The 18,127-nt window shown below is 37.7% G+C and overlaps 1 protein-coding gene across 1 annotated transcript in view; it reads right to left on the bottom strand.

The window, feature by feature from the left end:
- Nucleotides 1-18,127, bottom strand: part of Ent3 (equilibrative nucleoside transporter 3) — a 124,971-nt gene that overhangs the window by 91,485 nt on the left and 15,359 nt on the right. Inside the window, exon 4 of the mRNA XM_067146082.2 lies at nt 2,923-2,997. Within this exon, the coding sequence (XP_067002183.2) occupies nt 2,923-2,997 (75 nt within the window). The remainder of the gene's footprint in view (nt 1-2,922; nt 2,998-18,127) is intronic.

Here is an 18,127-nt window from a genome sequence, read left to right as displayed (position 1 = left end):
GTTGAAGAGACATTGTAGCTCGAAAGATCATCTGCTTCATTCCATAATTCTTGAAGTGATTTGTCTGCTGATTCGTAAACTCCAGCCAGCAAAAACTAAGCCTGTAAATACAGATAACTGCATGTTACTGTTGGTTGTAATTATTAGCAGACAACAATACAGACATAAACTGCTATTGTTACTAAAATGTGTAAATCGTACATACCTAAAAATGCTTCAACAAGATTTGTTTCCCGTAAAATGGTTTCCAGCATTTTATCAGTGATGAATAACTTAATTGCCAACATTTGGGAATCATCTGTCATCTGAAGAGCATATCTTGTGGGTCCAGGTGCAGTTCTCATTATGTTGCCCAATTTGAAATACACATAATTGAAATTTATGTTTCTCTGAAGTATTATAAATATAACCTTCCGAAATCTTGATGAGCTTATAGGCCTATAGATATAGATTATACACAATGTAAATGAAGCAATGATATAGTTCATATTATGTATTGAATGTACCTTACACATGATTGTGAATAGGGTTGTTTTCTCCACTCTGTCCCATTTCGAGATAAGTACACTTCTTGTTGTAAAGAGTCAACTTCATCTTGTAGGTCATTATCAGATACTTGGAACTTGTCATTTTCTTCTCCCCGAGAGAAACGTGATCTTCATCGTCAGTTTCTCTGGGAAACACAAAAGCAGGATCAGCCAATGCATCATAGTTTCCTCTTCACGTTCACTCTCACTAATTTCATATAATATATTTCATATAGATTTTTCACATAACCACTGATGACCAGCCATATTTGAACACGGAAACAATGAACAGATTATTACTTTCCTTACTGCAGCACTCCCTAGTGGTGGAGGCAGTTGAACATTGTTTCTGTAGTGAAATGAAATAGCGTATGGCTTTTTTTGCCGGGAGTGTCCGAGGACATGTTCGGCTCGCCAGGTGCAGGTCTTTTGTTTTGACACCCATAGCTGACCACGTCGTGATGAGGATGAAATGATGATGAAGACGACACATACACCCAGCCCCCGTGCCAGCGAAATTAACCAATGATGGTTAAAATTCCCAATCCTGCTGAGAATCGAGCCCGGGACCCCTTCGACCAAAGGCCAGCACACTAACCATTTAGCCACAGAGCCAGATGTTTCTGCAGTGACCGGCAAGTAGTGCAACACTAAAATTAATGGATGGGTCAATTCGACCCATTCATCATATATGTAATTTATTGAACAGATAGAGTAGTCAGCAACCGAGAAATATTTTTAAAACATGTCAGTAACTATTAAACAAGATGAACAATTACACAACGTTTTGTAGATATACAGTCCATATTTTATCTGTTACAAGCAATTGAAAATTAAATCTGGGTTGATTCAACCCATTCAGAGTAGAAGGGTGAATCTAGGAACTGGATATTCTTTAGGTCAGGAAGGCCAATTCTAGCAAGAAGATAAAAACTAGTGTGTTGGAGTATATTGGATTGTACACAGTTTTTATCATCATCAGTGTGTAGCTAGCTGCCTGTCAATAAGGTTTGTATGAGTATATGAGCTTGTCAGTCATGCTGATGAGCAGTAATCACCACATAAGATGCTGAGCAATTTAAGAGTGATGGATGAAAATTTCCATATCATTTCATATAATTTCTGTAATATGTTATCTCAGGGCTTCAGTTTTCTTGCTAAGCAAGAAAGTGCATTTTAAATGTTAATGTTCAATCCATGGTTACTGCAAGGTACCTCAGGTTGTGATGAAAGAAGCTGCCTCATACTTAGATTGTGGAGTGCTATGCAAAGTATTCGTCTGTCAAGGATTGTTGGTTTCAATTCACTCCCAAATTTTCTGGCATCCGTCTTCCAAACAGGAATACCACACATCTGGTGAAGACCTTCCACACCACTGGTTCCATTCTTGGAAAGAAGCCCCTCTTAATACCTGTTGCCTGTTAGCACCCTCGATTTAAATCCTTGTTATTATTACCTGTGGGGTTTGTTAAAAGGAGAAGGTGTACACCAACAACCATCACATTAGAGAACCACAGGAGAACACTCAGCAAGTTACACTGAACATTTCTCCTTTAATGTCTGGTAAATGTTTAGTCAATTGCACCAAAAAATATTTTTCTATTGCTGTTATATGATGCTCACACAGATACGGTGAGTATTTTACTGGCCAGCAAATGCATGACTATGTAACTTGCCATGATTTAAGAGGGAGTGCTGTTAAATTGTTATAAAATAAAAACCCTATACTTCCATTTAGCAGACAGATTATATAATATACTGACAATCAAGTTTTCATAGAACACAACCTCGGTAATTAATCATATCTGCCAAAAATTATTATTTATAATTGTATTTTTAACTAAACAGGTATAAATAAGGTGAGCACAGTACAGCTCCTTGACTGAATGGTCAGCATGGCAGCTTTTGGTTCAGAGAGCTCCGGTTCCTATTCCTGGCTGGGCCAGGGATTTTAATTGGCTCTAGTTAATTCCTCTAGCTCAGGGGCTGGGTGTTTCTGTTCATCTTAATACACATCTTCATAAGTATATACAACACATCACATTACAAACCACCACACAAACACACAACAGTAAATACATCCCTCCATATAGGTTTGACATCAGAAGTCATCCAGCAGTAAAACTGGGCTGAAACCATACAAAGTGCTGACCCCAAATGACAGGGAAAAGGCAAAGTTTCTACTTGATTAGAAAGTATTAAATAAATATTTTGTAGTTTATGGACTTTAAAAGCCTCAATAAAATTCCTTTATAATGCAATTTTGAATACATAAGATCTTTTCTTTAGAGAAAATCTTTAATATCTCGCTGGCATTAGAATTTTTGTTTGATATATTTTGTCAAATGCTTATCATCCTAACTTTACTACAAATATATGAATATCTACAACTTACTTTCTCCTGCCATTACTGCTTGTGTATACCGACTTGGGAGCATACTTGTATAGCCATAGAAACTTGACTGTTGAACTGAAAGAAAAACATTTGCATTTAAGAAATTTCAAAGATCTGTACACTTAATAGATAATAAATAATTTATTCAATAATAATAATAAGAAGAAAAAGAAGAATGTTAATACCATTTTCTACATTACAAACCAGTAGGCAAAATAAAATGAGAGAATCAAAAAGAACATAGAAAAAAAAATCATAATTATTCGGGAAAAAGTGCAATACACTACTACATAAAAATGTACCAGCTGTCAAATATTTCAGTAACTAGTGTCATGATAGTGTGCAGAAGAAGCATCATACATCCTCTTGCCCAATACTACCAACAGTTTAGCCAAAATAACTGCCTAATAAAGGACGTTGCAATCAGCACTCTGCAGCCTTAAATCCCTGGCCAAAACGAAAATGAGGCGGAGTGGTTCCAGTAATTCCAGAAATAACTGTGATAAGCTGAAGAATTGTTTTATTCAGTTATTTACATTCCAGACCAAGTTATTCATTTCTAAAGTGTTTTTTAAACCTTTATTAACATCATATATCCAGAAATCTGAGACCATAAATTCTATTGTCTTAATATTATAAATATTGAAATACTTATATATTTAAATGACTTTCAGCCTAAAACTTTGTATGACACTTTCTGTCTTCAGTTTTTAACACATTTGTTATCAGTTAATGTCAATAATTTTCCAGATATACTTAAGATCCAAAATAAAAATGCTTCAGTGTGTTTTCCATAGCATACAGTTAAAATTCAAACAATCAATTGATTTTTTTGTAAACAAAATATTCAGTCCCCAATGTTTCAGTGTCTTACTACACTTTGTCTGTGTTCATGCTTAGGTTTGTTCCACAGTAACAAACTGACTGAACTACCTGCTCATGCACAGAACTGGTTCTGAACTATGAATTCTGAATTCATGGTGTTCCAACTAAATTCTGAACTAGTTTCAAACCAATTTTAGCAGTTCTTGGTCAAAACCAAGGACTGTGAGTTCTGGACATGCCCACTACATTCGACCAATGAGCGGTGTGATTATATATTTCTCATTTGAATAATGAGGTCATTGAGCATCCATCATTATGTGTTTTGTAATCTAATTTGTAGCTGATGTTGATAAAGTTCAGAACTGTAATTCATGTGTTCTAACAAAGCATTACCAAGAATCAATTCTGAAACTGTTCTGATTCACGTATTCTCTTTTTTTTAAATTCTGAATGAGTTCATAACTGGTTGAGAACTGTTTGTTTGGAACAAACCTCTTACAAATGAAATGTAATTTTTTAAATAGTTTGTATGATCACTAAAACAAATTTCATCACTTCAAAATTTTCTTAGATGTATTGCAATTATAGAACCATTATCTGAGTTAACCGATTAACCAAAGGGTAACCCCAACACAGAAGCACAAAATAAATGACCACAGAGGGAACCTCTGGATTGAGGAACATCCAACTGATGTAGTACAGATTCAGAGGCACAGAAATTTGAGGGTTCCTTTTGTTTTCACCACCTAAAGGGTCATCTTTCCATTCAATAAGTGGAGAAAGGAAGCAAAGTTTGTTAGTTTAAATTTGCATACAGTCGTTGCAAACTTATAAATTGTCAACACTTTGCTTGCGATCGTGCAAGTTACTTTTTCTCTTACTATTTGTTTTTCCTCACACTGACACTGAGAGACCATAGTTCAATTTTCTGCATAATAATATTTATACATTTATTTGTGTATACTATTTATTAAATATTTCCCTGGTGTAAAAATAGGAAACCATCTTCAAGCCTGCCAACAGAGGGGTTTATTGAACGCCACTATCTCCCAAAATGCAAGTGACTCAAACTGCATGGTTAACCTGCCTGACAACATTACAATACACCCACAAGTTTTATGAAAACATCTTATAAAAAATATAAATCACAATAATAAACATTATTGTAGGATATACTGTATTTCTCCAAACCCAAGAAGAAGTTTCTTCCTCAGAATTTCACGTAAATTATCAGGTGTCGTTTTGCATTTGTGACCTGATATAAATGAATACCACTGATAGCTACTGGCTACTACCATGGTGTCAGTGTTGCTCACGCCCCACTGCTCACATGAACCTCGTTGACCTTCAATGTGTGTGCCTTTATTATACATCACTGGCCAGCAAATGAGATGTGTGTGTGTGTGTGTGTGTGCGCGCGCGTGCCTGTGTCTAGTGGCACCTGGCTATACCTGATGCATAGTAGAGAGCAGGAATATTTTCATGATGGATCGTCGTATTGTAGACACATGGAACAAGTATTTCTGGCAAGTTATCACTGGGTTCTCATTGATTATAAAGCCAATTTTATGTTAACAGTTATTAAACATGCAGAAATGAGGAATAATTGTGCAGCCGCAAGAAAATACGGCATAACCAAAGAAAATGTTCGGTGTTGGTGAAAAGACAAAGATCACTTTATAAATGTGTACTCTACAAGCAAGGCATTCAGTGGCCTGCAACAAGGACAGTTTAAAGAAGTTGAAGATGAAATTGTTAGGTATGTACATGTGAAAAACGCAAGGAGGGAATTGTCATAAGTCGAGACACAATAAGAATTCAGGCTCACAACTCAAGTTAAGCAAAGGTCCACCTATTCAATTTTGTGGACATATTAACTTGAATTGTAATTGCTTGTCAATACAGATCGTCATGAAAATTATTACTTACGAAGAATGATTATCATCACAACAAAGAGAAATTCCCAGAACTTTCAAAGGGAGCAATGGATGGTGCACAAGAATGATGCATTGTAATGGGCTAGTGTTGCGGCGTCACACACCTTCACACAGCACCTCCCAGATGCATGCAAAGAAAATTTATTTTCCTATTTCACTGGACAGATTGGCAATGCTGACAGAATACCAGTTTATTTTAATATGCCTTCTAACACTACAGTAGAAGACAAAGGGGTAAAAAGTGTACTGGTACACACAAGCAGAAATGAATAATCAATTAATCACAGTGATGCTGTGTGTGCTTGCCGATGGAACGAAGATGCCATCATATGTCATTCTTGCCCACAAAAATATGCCAAAAAGAGTAGTTGTGCCAGGAATAATTTTTCAGTGCTGGGAATAGGGATACATGGTAAATAAGTTCATGGTTAATTAGGTGCAAATAGTGTGGAACAGAAGGCCTGGAGCTCTCCTAAAACAATGTGGGATGTTAGTTCTAGAGGCATGTAAGGGTCATCTCGCTCCCAATGAAAAAGAGGAGATCAACAAATCAAATACAGACTTTGTCGTTATCCCAGGAGGCAGCCAGTTGTACCAGACAGGTAGTAGAAGTAAAATCTTTATAGAGAGCACTGCAAGTACTGGATGTGGTGGTAAATATGCCATTCAAGGACCACCTGAAGCAGCAGTACACTGACTGGTTACTCAGTGCCGGCCATGCCTTGACTCCTACAGGGAAGCTAAAGTAGCCATCAGTATCAATACTTGGGGAGTGGATCCTCACAGCTTGCGGCCGGATCTCCAATGATTCAGTTGTGGAGGTTTTAAGAAGTGTTGTACGGTATCTTCAATGCACTAGATGGGACTGAGGATGACATTCTGTGGAAGGATGTTCAGAACAGTGGCAGTGATTCAGATGCCTCTCCAATGATGGCTCTAATTAAAGTGTTTAGGGAACTGGGTAGAATTTTCATTATGTTTGTGTATATTTTTTCTCCAGTTAAATTTTTAATCCATTATTAATTTAAGATTCTAATTTCATATAAAGATGACATTCTGTGGAAGAATGTTCAGATAAGTGGCACTGATTCAGATATCTCTTCAAATATCTCAAGTGGAAGTTATTTACATATATTAGTCTGTGTTTTTTTTTTTCACAAATTAAATTTGTTACTCATTGATGACGATGATGATGCTGGTTGTTTAAAGGGGCATAACATCTAGGTCATCAGCCCCTAATGGTACGAAATGAGACAAAATGCAGTGACAATTTAGAAGTCCAAAATTCATCCATTGACTAGAATTAAAATATGATGATGAAGAGTGAAAGAATTAATATGAATTTAAAATAATCATCTGAGCCAACTCACAATACTGAAAGTAAAAAAACAAAATCTCCAGAATCAATCCACTGGCTAGAATTCAAAAAGATGATGAACAATGATTATGAACTTGAAACAATCAGTGGATCTGATCTGCAATGCCTCACCTTCCCAGAATCTATATTGAAACATTAGTATTACTGACTAAGGGACTGCTTACAAAGCACAATTCTGAATCGAGGATTCTTGTTGTCCAAAGGAGTCCAAAATCCAGGTCAACGGCCTCTCATAATGGTACTTATCACTAGGAAAGTAGAACCATGGTATTTCTGAAGTTACGGTACTAATCAAGAGTAGTGTAGACTCACGGTGTTCCAAATGTTATGGTACTACTCACAAGTATTGTACATCGCACAGGTAACACAGACCTATGGTGTTTCTCACATAATGGTGCCACTCGTAGGCAACGCAAACCCATGGTGTTCCTCACATAGTGGGTACTAATCACAGGCAAACAGACCCACAGTGTCGTTTATATAGTGCTACTAATCAAAGGCAACGCCCAGACCCGTGGTGTTCCTCACATAGTGGTACTAATAACAGGTACTGTAAACCCATAGTTACCCACCCACTATTACTACTAATCACAAATCTATTGTGTACCTAACATAATGGTATTACTCGCAAGTAAAGGCGACCCATGGTTTTCCCCGCTGGTGGTATTAATAACAAGTAGTTTCATGATTCTATTTCAATCATCCCTTGGTCGCCCGTTTTAGTAGCCTCTTTCAACAAGCAGGGTATACCATGGGTGTATTCTTCATATGTGTCCCCCCACCCACACGGGGTAGAGAAAAAAGAAAAAAATGAAGGGATACTCACTTCAAAAAATGAAGAAATGGACAAAGAAAGGCAAGGGCCACGAAGAGTATGAAAATGAAAGACTCCTTAGGCCTCGAATGCTCTAATACCATAGCGGTCGGAAAAGAACAAGAGTTGACCAAGGGATGTTGGACACGATAGATGAAAGTTAGGTGCCTGGCACAAGTAAGTAGAAGCAATACTAGGACTCAGCTAATGGCCCTGTGGTCGCCAACCCATGCTCCCAAGTTGAGAGACCCTGGGGCCCCTTTTAGTTGCCTCTTACGACAGGCAGGGGATACTGTGGGTGTATTCTTCATTTGCATCGCCCACCCACAGGAGGTATTTGTTACTCATTATACCAGTAAATAGAATTTAGATTTTATAAAGATAACAATCTGTGAAAGGATCTTTAGATCACTGGTAGTGATTCAGATGCTTTCAGTGACAAGCTCCATTGAAAGTGATTTGAAAATTAGGTATGATTTACAATATATTTGTGTGTGTTAACTTGTTTCTCTAATTAAAATTGTAATTCGCTACAAATAAGATTACTATTTCATGAAGATGACAGACTGTAGAAGGATGCTCAGATCAGTGGCAGTGATTCAGATGACTCTAACGAAAATGATTAAGGAAGTAGGTAGAATTTACATGATATTTGTGTGTGTTTACTTTTTCTCAAATTAAATTTGTAACTCATTATTTATTATGATTTCACAAAGCACTTTTTATACCTGATTAAATCTTTTGAAGGAAAAAGTGGGGATCGTCTTCGATCGATCTGAGTTTTGTGTTATAGTTTATTGGAGTGTGGAGATGAATATTGATTTCAACAGATTTTATGCAGCAATATACTTATGTAGGTAGACATAATCAGATAGTTACATTTTCTGCTGCATAATAATATTTATACATTTATTTGTGTATATGATTTATGAAATACTAACCCTTCCCTACTGAAGTTCTTTCTCTAGTAGTAAAAATTATAATTCTTTCCCACTTAAAAAATTACATATTAGTGAAAATAATTATAATAATATCTCAAAAATAATAAGGTAAGGGTTATTCTGCCCGAAGGCAGCCCGAACCTCCGCAGAGGTGTTCCTGAGCTGGAGTTTACGTGCGTTAGGGTGGCCAGTTCTTTTCCGCTCCTCCATTCCCTTACCCCCCACCAACAGCGCGTGGCAACCCATCCAACTCCTGACCACGCCCAATGTTGCTTAACTTTGGAGTTCTCACGGGATCCGGTATTTCAACACGGCTACGGCCGTTGGCTCAAAAATAATAGAAACAAATTATTCCTTCTCAAAGACAACAATTGGTAAACTAACGTACATACATACATTATCATTATAGACCGTTATGCCATTCAGCGTTCAGTCTGTAAGCCTCTGTGAATTTACTAAACTCTGCCACAGTTCCCTATTTGAACTAGTGCTGTGGCCTCATTTTTTTTTTTTTTGCTATGGGCTTTACGTCGCACCGACACAGATAGGTCTTATGGCAACGATAGGATAGGAAAGGCCTAGGAGTTGGAAGGAAGCGGCCGTGGCCTTCATTAAGGTACAGCCCCAGCATTTGCCTGGTGTGAAAATGGGAAACCACGGAAAACCATTTTCAGGGCTGCCGATAGTGGAATTCGAACCTACTATCTCCCGGATGCAAGCTCACAGCCGCGCGCCTCTACGCGCACGACCAACTCGCCCGGTGTGGCCTCATTTAGTTCTATACCTCTTATCTTTAAATCGTTAGAAACCGAGTCTAACCATCATTGTCTTGGTCTCCCTCTACTTCTCTTCTCTCCATAACAGAGTCTATTATTCTCTTAGGTAACCTATCCTCCTCCATTCGCCTCATATGACCCCAAAACCGAAGCCGGTTTATGCATACCGCTTCGTCCATCGGGTCCATTCCTAACTTAGCCTTTATCGTCTCATTCCGACAAAAACAAAACAAAATGCTTTTGTCATGTACACATTTTTCCTCCCCTGTGAACCATGTGACCTTGCCGCATTGGGGAGGCTTGCGTGTCCCAATGAAGCTGGTAGCCGAGCTGTAGGTTTAACTATATCGGATGGGTATCTGTCGAAAGACCAGACTAAGGAATGGTTCATCAAAAATGGGGTAGCAGCCTTTCGGAAGTTGCAAGGACGGCAGTCTAGATGATTGACTGATATGGTCTTGTAATAATACTTAACATGGCTTAGCTGTGCTGATACTGCTACACGGCTGAAAGCAACAGGAAATTACAGCTGTAACTAACATCCGAGGACATGCAGCTCTCTCTATATGAATGGCTTCCTCCTGGGCAAAATATTCAGGCGGTAAAATAGTCCTGCATTCAGATCTCCGGGTGGGGACTACACAAGAGGGGCAATCATCAGAAAGATGGATACTAATATTCTGCGAGTCAGAGCGTGGAATGTTAGAAGTTTGAATCGATGTGGTAGGTTAGAAAATCTGAAAAGGGAGATGGATAGACCAAAGTTAGATGTAGTTGGTATAAGTGAAGTACGTTATCAGGAAGGGAAGGATTTCTGGTCAGGCGACTATGGAATTATCAACACAAATCAAACAGGGGAATTGCAGGAGTAGGTTAAATCATGAATAAATAAAATCGTAACAACCGTGTGACTGTACATTGACTATTTTGGTGACATTTCCGTACAGTTATCCGTTTCAGGTGTAATAAAGTACATCTGCATATTTTGTAGCTTTGGTGTCTGTTGGTCTGTTTGTCTATAACTTGAAAACTACTGGATACATTTCTACCAAACTTCATACTTAGAATCCACCTGTCCTTGGGTAGATTTTAGGGCCAATATCGTTTCTAAATCCTTGAACTGACTGGGGGTTTATACAAAACCAAAACCGTGATTTTGCACTCCCACAAAATATACACAATATAAATTAATGGAAATCTACCTGCTTTAATGGAAATCAATTTCTAAACCTTTTTTCACATGTGCATTATTTCGATATGAAGATTAATAAGGGAGATATCATTAACAGACCGTTTTTCAGTACAAGTCCCACCGGACTTAACTCAAGAGCGGGTGCGTGTAAAGCCTATTTCTTATAACTTGAAAATTACTTTAGATATTTAAACCAACCTTCATATCTGGCATCCACCGGCCCAAAGGTAAGTTTTTAAGTCCATACCACGTCAAATTCCCAGAATGGACTGGGGATTTACAGGGAACCGAAACAGTGACTTTACTCTCCCACAATATATACAAGACCAGCCTGACTGGAAATTGACCAATCTTGATGGAAATCCATTTCTAAAACTTTTTAATTCATGTGTATTTTTTCGACAGGATGATTAATAAGGGAGATATCATGAACAGTCGATTTTGCAGGCTAAGTCCAGCGGACATAGCCCAAAAGGTGTTGTACGTGGAGCAGATTCCTTATCTATGTAAGTAAAAACACCCGTGTGTCTGTGCATTGACTATTTTGGCAAAATTTTCGTACAGCTATCCGTTTAAGGAGTAATAATGATCATCTGGATATTTTTTAACTATAGTTTCCTGAAAGTCCTAAATGTTACCACCCCCTCCCCCCTCCTCGCGCAAAGTCAAGATTGCAGCACAATCTGCCAGACGAGCCAGAAAATTGGAATTAGGCAAAATTATATGTTTTAGCCTGTAATCAACGGAAAATTTCCAAGATCTTTAAATTTTTTACTTTTTATCCCTGAAGAATATCGAAATATGGAGGCAATTTTAATGACGGTGCAGACCTTCGTTTCAAGGTATTTTGCGGCTAAACGGTAAGTCCTATAACAAAACAGATGGCACAATCTTAGCTCAATTAGGAGTGATCTACAACTTTGGTCCTATGACTTTTTGTCGTCTCTCTCTCTCCCTTATATGATAGATTTGGCTGAATTTCTAGATTGTTTGTTAATTTTTGTGCTTTTTACCCAGATATCATATAGTTTGACACACTTATAAGAAAGAGTCATTGAATTTGGCACGCACATTGACACGACCAATGGCTATATGCGAACCATATTTCATGATTCTAGCTTCCACATATGTATGTAAAAATAATGTAAAATGTTTAAAATGTACCCAAATTTCACTCCATTCAAACATCATAACTCAATTGAACCCATAAATATGGTGGATACAAGAAAAAACTTTTAAAGCGATAAAAGGGGCGTCTGATGCTGCAAACCGTTTGTTGATATGATGTACCATTTAGGAGCAGTATATCTCAAAATGCAGGTGTGTACTTACAAACCTGCCCTTGCCTATCTATCATCTATATAAATAAAATGTTAATGACCATGTGTCTGTACATTGACTATTTTGGCGTAATTTCTGTACAGTTATCTGTTTCATGTGTAATAATGACCATCTGCATATTTTTTAGCTTTGGTGTCTGTTTGTTTGTCTGTTTGGTTATATATTGAAAGCTACTTGATATATTTCTACCAAACTTCATATTTAGAATCCACCTGTCCTTGGGTATGTTTTAGGGCTAATCTTGTTTCTAAACCCCTTAAATGACTGGAGGTTTATACGAAACCAAAACCATGATTTTGCACTCCCACAAAATATACACAATCAAACTTAATGGAAATCTACCTGCCTTAATGGAAATCAATTTCTAAATTGTTTTTCCCATGTGCATCATTTCGATATGAGGATTAATAAGGGAGATGTCATTAATGGACCGTTTTTCGGTACAAGACCCACCGGACTTAACTCGAGAGCGGGTGTGTGTGTATTTCTTATAACTTGAAAATTACTAGAGATATTCCAACCAAACTTCATTTCTAGCATCCACCTGTCTGAAGGTAAGTTCTTAGGTGCATACCATGCCAAATTCCTGCAATGGACTGGGGGTTTGTAGGGAACTGAAACAGTGAATTTACTCTTCCAAAATATATACAAGACCAGCCTGATTGGAAATCGACCAGCCTTGATGGAAATCCATTTCTAAAACATTTTTCTCATGCGCATTTCTTTGATAGGAGGATTAATAGGGGAGATATCATTAACGGACGATTTTTCAGTACAAGTCCCACCGGCCTTAACTCAAAAGCGGGTGCGTGTAAAGCGTATTTCTTATAACTTGAAAACTACTGGAGATATGTCAACCAAACTTCATATTTAGCATCCACCTGTCCAAAGGTCGGTTTTAAAGTCCATACCATTTCAAATTCACTGAATGGACTGGGGGTTTATAGGGAACCGAAAGAGTGATTTTACTCTTCTGTAATATATACAAGACCAACCAGACTGGAAATCGACCAACCTAACTCTTTTCTCATGTGCATTTTTTCGATAGGAGGATTAATAATGGAGATATCATGAACGGTCGGATTTGCAGGCTATGTACAGCGGACATAGCCCAAAAGGTGTTGTATGTAGAGCAGATTCTTTATCCATGTAAATAAAATTCTAACGACCGTGTGTCTGTACATTGACTATTTTGGCGAAATTTTCATACAGTTATCCATTTCAGGTATAATAATGACCATCTGCATATTTGTTAGCTTTAGTTTCCTGAAAGACTCCATTTTAACCCCCCCACCCCCAAAGCAATATTGAGCCACAATCTGCCAGACAAGCTAGAAAATTGAAATTTGGCAAAATGATATGTCTTAGCCTGTTATTGATGGAAAGCTTCCAAGATCTTTAAATATTCCATTTTTTACCCCCGAAAAATATTGGAGTATTGAGGCAATTTTAATGTCGGTGCAGACCTTCGTTTTGGGATATTTCGCGGCTAAACGTTAAGTCGTATCACAAAATGGATGGCACAATCTCAGTTCAATTCAGAGTGATCTACAACTTTGGTCGTATGACATTTCGTCGTATCTCTATTCCTTATATATTAGATTTGTCTCTATTTCTCCTTCATTTTGCTCTTTGTAGACATATAATTCGTAGTTCAAATCACTTATATGAACATAGAACCATCTAATTCTACATGAACATTGGTCCATCCAGTATCCATATGTGAGCCAAATTCTATGTTTGTACCCAAAAGTAATGCACTGTGAGAAAACCTTACCCAAATTTCACCCCATTCAACGTTTCTAACTCATTTTTAGCCATAAATGGATGAGACAGGAGAAAATATCTTAAGTCCAGCCATTTAGACCGCTAAATGAGGCATCTTATGGTACAATCCATTTGTCAATATGATGTATCGTTTAGCAACAGTTAATCTGTAAATTAAAATTTGCAAGATTGTAAACATGCATATGCTTCGTATGTCGATCTATATATATTCATTGAAGTCAATTTGTAGCGATGTAGAAAGGGTGTGTTTACCATTATAATTAATACTTTACATTGATAGTGACTCTCAGCAGGAGATCATCTGCTATTGTAATCATTACTCCCCACATCGACTTTGACTGGTAGTAGGAATGGGATCCTTCTCCAACTCCTTAGTAACTAGCATTTGTAAGGATGAACTACCATTGTAATTAATAATTCTCTTCTCGATTTGACTGGCAGAAGTCAAGTGAGCATGCAATTTTTTTTCAAAACTCCCCTAACCGATTGTGTTTGGGAGTAGGCAAGTGTGCCTGCCATTATAAACACATTTACCCATCTAAAATGTGACTGGCATTAGGCATAGTGGCTTTGCTATTATAATGGAAACTCACCAACTCGGTGAATCTGTCATTAACAGAAGGGGCCTGTCATTATAATGATAACAGCACAACTCAATTTTGACTGGCAGTAGGGAAGGTGCCTGCTATCATAATAAAAAATTTCTCAACTGTAATTCATCTGGAAGTAGGAAAGGGTGCTTGCAATTTTAACGAAAACTCCCCAAATTGATTGTGACCCCGTAGTAGGTAATGGCGCCTACCATTATAATGAAAACTTACCTAGTCGAGTTTGAATGGCAGTAGGCAAGTGACCTGCTGTTATCATCACAACTCAGCAACTAGCACCACTTTATATTGGAAACAACGTATGGGAACCTCCCCTGCTGTTTCTGGATAACGCTAAGAGACATACAATTTTAAAAATCTTATTCACTGCATGTACAGTAATTTACTTTGATATCCTTATACAATGTAGAATACCATAGCGAAGCACGGGTACATTTGCTAGTAATGAATAAGAAAATAGGGCAGCGGGTAAGCTACTATGACCAGCACAGTAAAAGGATTATTGTTGTCAAGGTAGACACCAAGCCAATGCCCACCACAATAGTGCAGGTCTATATGCCTACTAGTTCAGCAGATGATGAAGAAATTGAAACAATATATGAAGAAATAGAAGATTTAATACAGTATGTAAAAGGTGATGAGAATCTAATTGTGATGGGTGAGTGGAATGTAGTGGTAGGCCAAGGAAGAGAAGGTGCTGCAGTAGGAGAATTCAGATTGGGACAAAGGAACGAACGAGGAAGCCGGATGGTTGAATTCTGCACCGATCACAACTTAGTCCTGGCTAATACTTGGTTCAAACTCAACAAACGACGGCTGTGTAAATGGACGAGACCTGAAGATACTGGAAGGTATCAAATAGACTTCATTATGATTAGGCAGAGATTTAGAAATCTGGTGTCATGAAATGCCATCTGAAGTTGAAGAAATTGAAGAAAGGAAGGAATGCAAGGATATGATCTAGACAAGTTGAAAGAAAATCATGTGAGGGATTGTTTCAAGGAACATGTAACACAGGGACTAAATGAAAAGGCAGAAGGAAGCATAGTAGAGGAAGAATGGAGTCATGAAGAATGAGCTCAGTAAGGTTGCTGAAAAAAAGTTAGGAAGAAAGGAAAGATCACCTAAGAAACAATGGATAACTCAAGAGATACTAGACCTGATTGACGGACGACAAAAGTACAAGAATGCAAAAATTGAGGAGAGCATAAAAGAATACAAGCAAATAAAAAATGAAGTATAGGTAGATAGAAAGTGCAGGACAACTAAGGAAGAATGGCTGAAAGAGAAGTGCAAGGATATTGAAGGTTGTATGGCCCTAGGAAAGGTAGATGCTGCATACAGGAAAATAAAGGAAACCTTTGGAGAAAGGAAAACTAGGTGCATGGATATTAAAAGTTTAGATGGAAAACCACTTCTAGGGAAAGAAGACAAGTCAGAAAGATGGCAGGAACATATCCAACAGTTGTATTAAGGTAAAGAAGTAGATGATAGTGTTCTGGAACAAGAAGAGGCTGTTGATGCTGATGACATGGGAGACCCAATTTAGAGATCAGAATTCGACAGAGCTTTGAGAGACCTAAGTAGAAACAAGGCACCGGGAATTTATGACACACACTCAGATTTACTGACTGCCTTAGGAAAAACCAGCATGGAAAGGTTGTGCCATCTCATTTTCAGCACAATGTTGTTATAACTATTCCCAAGAAAGCCGGTTCTGACAAGTGTGAAAACTACCGCACCATTGATTTCTCAGACCTGCAAAATTTTAACACATATTATTTACAAAAGAATGGAAAGACAAGTTGAAAGTTAGTTGGGAGAAGATCAATTTGGCTTCAGAAGAAATGTGGGAACATGTGAAGCAATCCTGACTTTAGTCTGATCTTAGAGGACCAAATTAAGAAAGACAAGCCCACGTACATGGCATTCATAGATCTAGAAAAGGCATTCTATAATACTGACTGGACCAAGCTGTTTGAGATTCTGAAGGTGATCGGGATCAAATACAGAGAAAGGAGAATTATCTACAGTGTATACAAAAATCAGTCTGCAGTGATAAGAATCGAGGGCTTTGAAAAAGAAGCAGCATTCCAGAAAGGTGTGAGGCAAGGGTGAAGTTTGTCCCCACTCCTTTTCAATGCTTATATAGAGCAGGGGTAAAGGAAATCAAAGAAGAATATGGAAAGGGAATCACAATCCAAGGAGAGGAAATCAAAACCCTGAGATTTGCCAATGATATTGTTATTTTATTTGACTCTGCAATAGATCTGGAGAAATTGCTGAATGGAATGGAGAGAGTCTTGGGAAAGGAATCATCATCATCATTATTTCCCAACTCCAGTTTCCCAGGTGTGATGTACAAGCACTTGCTATCTCCTTCTGTCTTCATACATCTTCTGATCCAGTACATCCTCCCATTTGTATCCTCTCTCCTCCACATCTAATCTTACGGTCTCTATCCAACATTTTCTTGGGCTTCCCTGTGGTCTTCTTCCTATGAGATTAAGGTTGAAATATTTTCTGGTAGGTCTTTCCCTGTTCATTCTCATTATGTGCCCATACCACTGAAGTCTGCATTTCTTTATGACACTGGTAGTAGAAACCTCAATACCAGCTACTTTCCAAAACAAAAGTAATGGAGTGAGGTCGAACAAGGTCAGGTAATGTAGGAAATAGAATTGCAAATGAAGTCTTAAAGGAAGTACAGTAGACGACTATTGTTACTTGGGTAGCAAAATGACTAATGATGGCAGAAGTAAGGAGGACATAAATTGCAGACTGTCACAAGCAAGGAAGGCCTTTCTTAAGGAAAGAAATTTGTTCTCCTTGAACATTGATATAGAAATTAGAAAGATGTTTAAGACTTTCGTCTGGAGCATGGCACTGTATGGAAGTGAAACATGGACGATAACTAGCTCAGAAAGAAAGAGAATAGAAGCTTTTGAAATGTGGTGTTACAGAAGAATGCTGAAGGTGAGATGGGTAGACAGAATCACGAATAAAGTGATGCTGAATCGAACTGGTGATAGATCAATTTGGCTAAATTTGATTAGAAGAAGAGACAGAATGATAAGGCACATCTTAAGACGCCCAGGTCTTGTACAGTTGGTTTTTAAGGGAAGTGTAGGTGGTAAGAATGGTAGGGGTAGACCAAGGTACAAATATGACAAGCAGATTTGAGCAGATAGAGGATGTAGTAATTATGTAGAAATGAAAATGTTAGCACAGGATATTGTGGCATGGAGATCTGTATCAAACCAGTCTATGGACTGATGACTCAAACAACAACGTACACATTTGCCACATTTACCAAAAAATTGATTTCTGACGGACAGATTTGACGTGTTAAGTGAAAAATAATAATATAAATCAAAATACATGAAGTGGCCCCCTATTTCAACAACACTACTCACCTGCAAAAATGAAATTATAATTATTTTAATAGTACAGTACTCAATGAATTTTTTTTTTTTTTTTTTTTTTTTTTTTGCCCATGATACATTAAACGTTTTAAATGCTATCTTTTACTGCATTCATTTTCTTCCAGCTACTCATCATCATCATCCTTTCCCCTCATTCAGCTCCTGCCAGGTCAGGGCATT

This window comes from Anabrus simplex, chromosome 4, assembly GCF_040414725.1.
Source record: "Anabrus simplex isolate iqAnaSimp1 chromosome 4, ASM4041472v1, whole genome shotgun sequence".
Classification (NCBI taxonomy): Eukaryota; Metazoa; Arthropoda; class Insecta; order Orthoptera; family Tettigoniidae; genus Anabrus; species Anabrus simplex.
The sequence above is the reverse complement of the archived record's forward strand: the minus strand, read 5'-3'. Positions and strand labels throughout refer to the sequence as shown.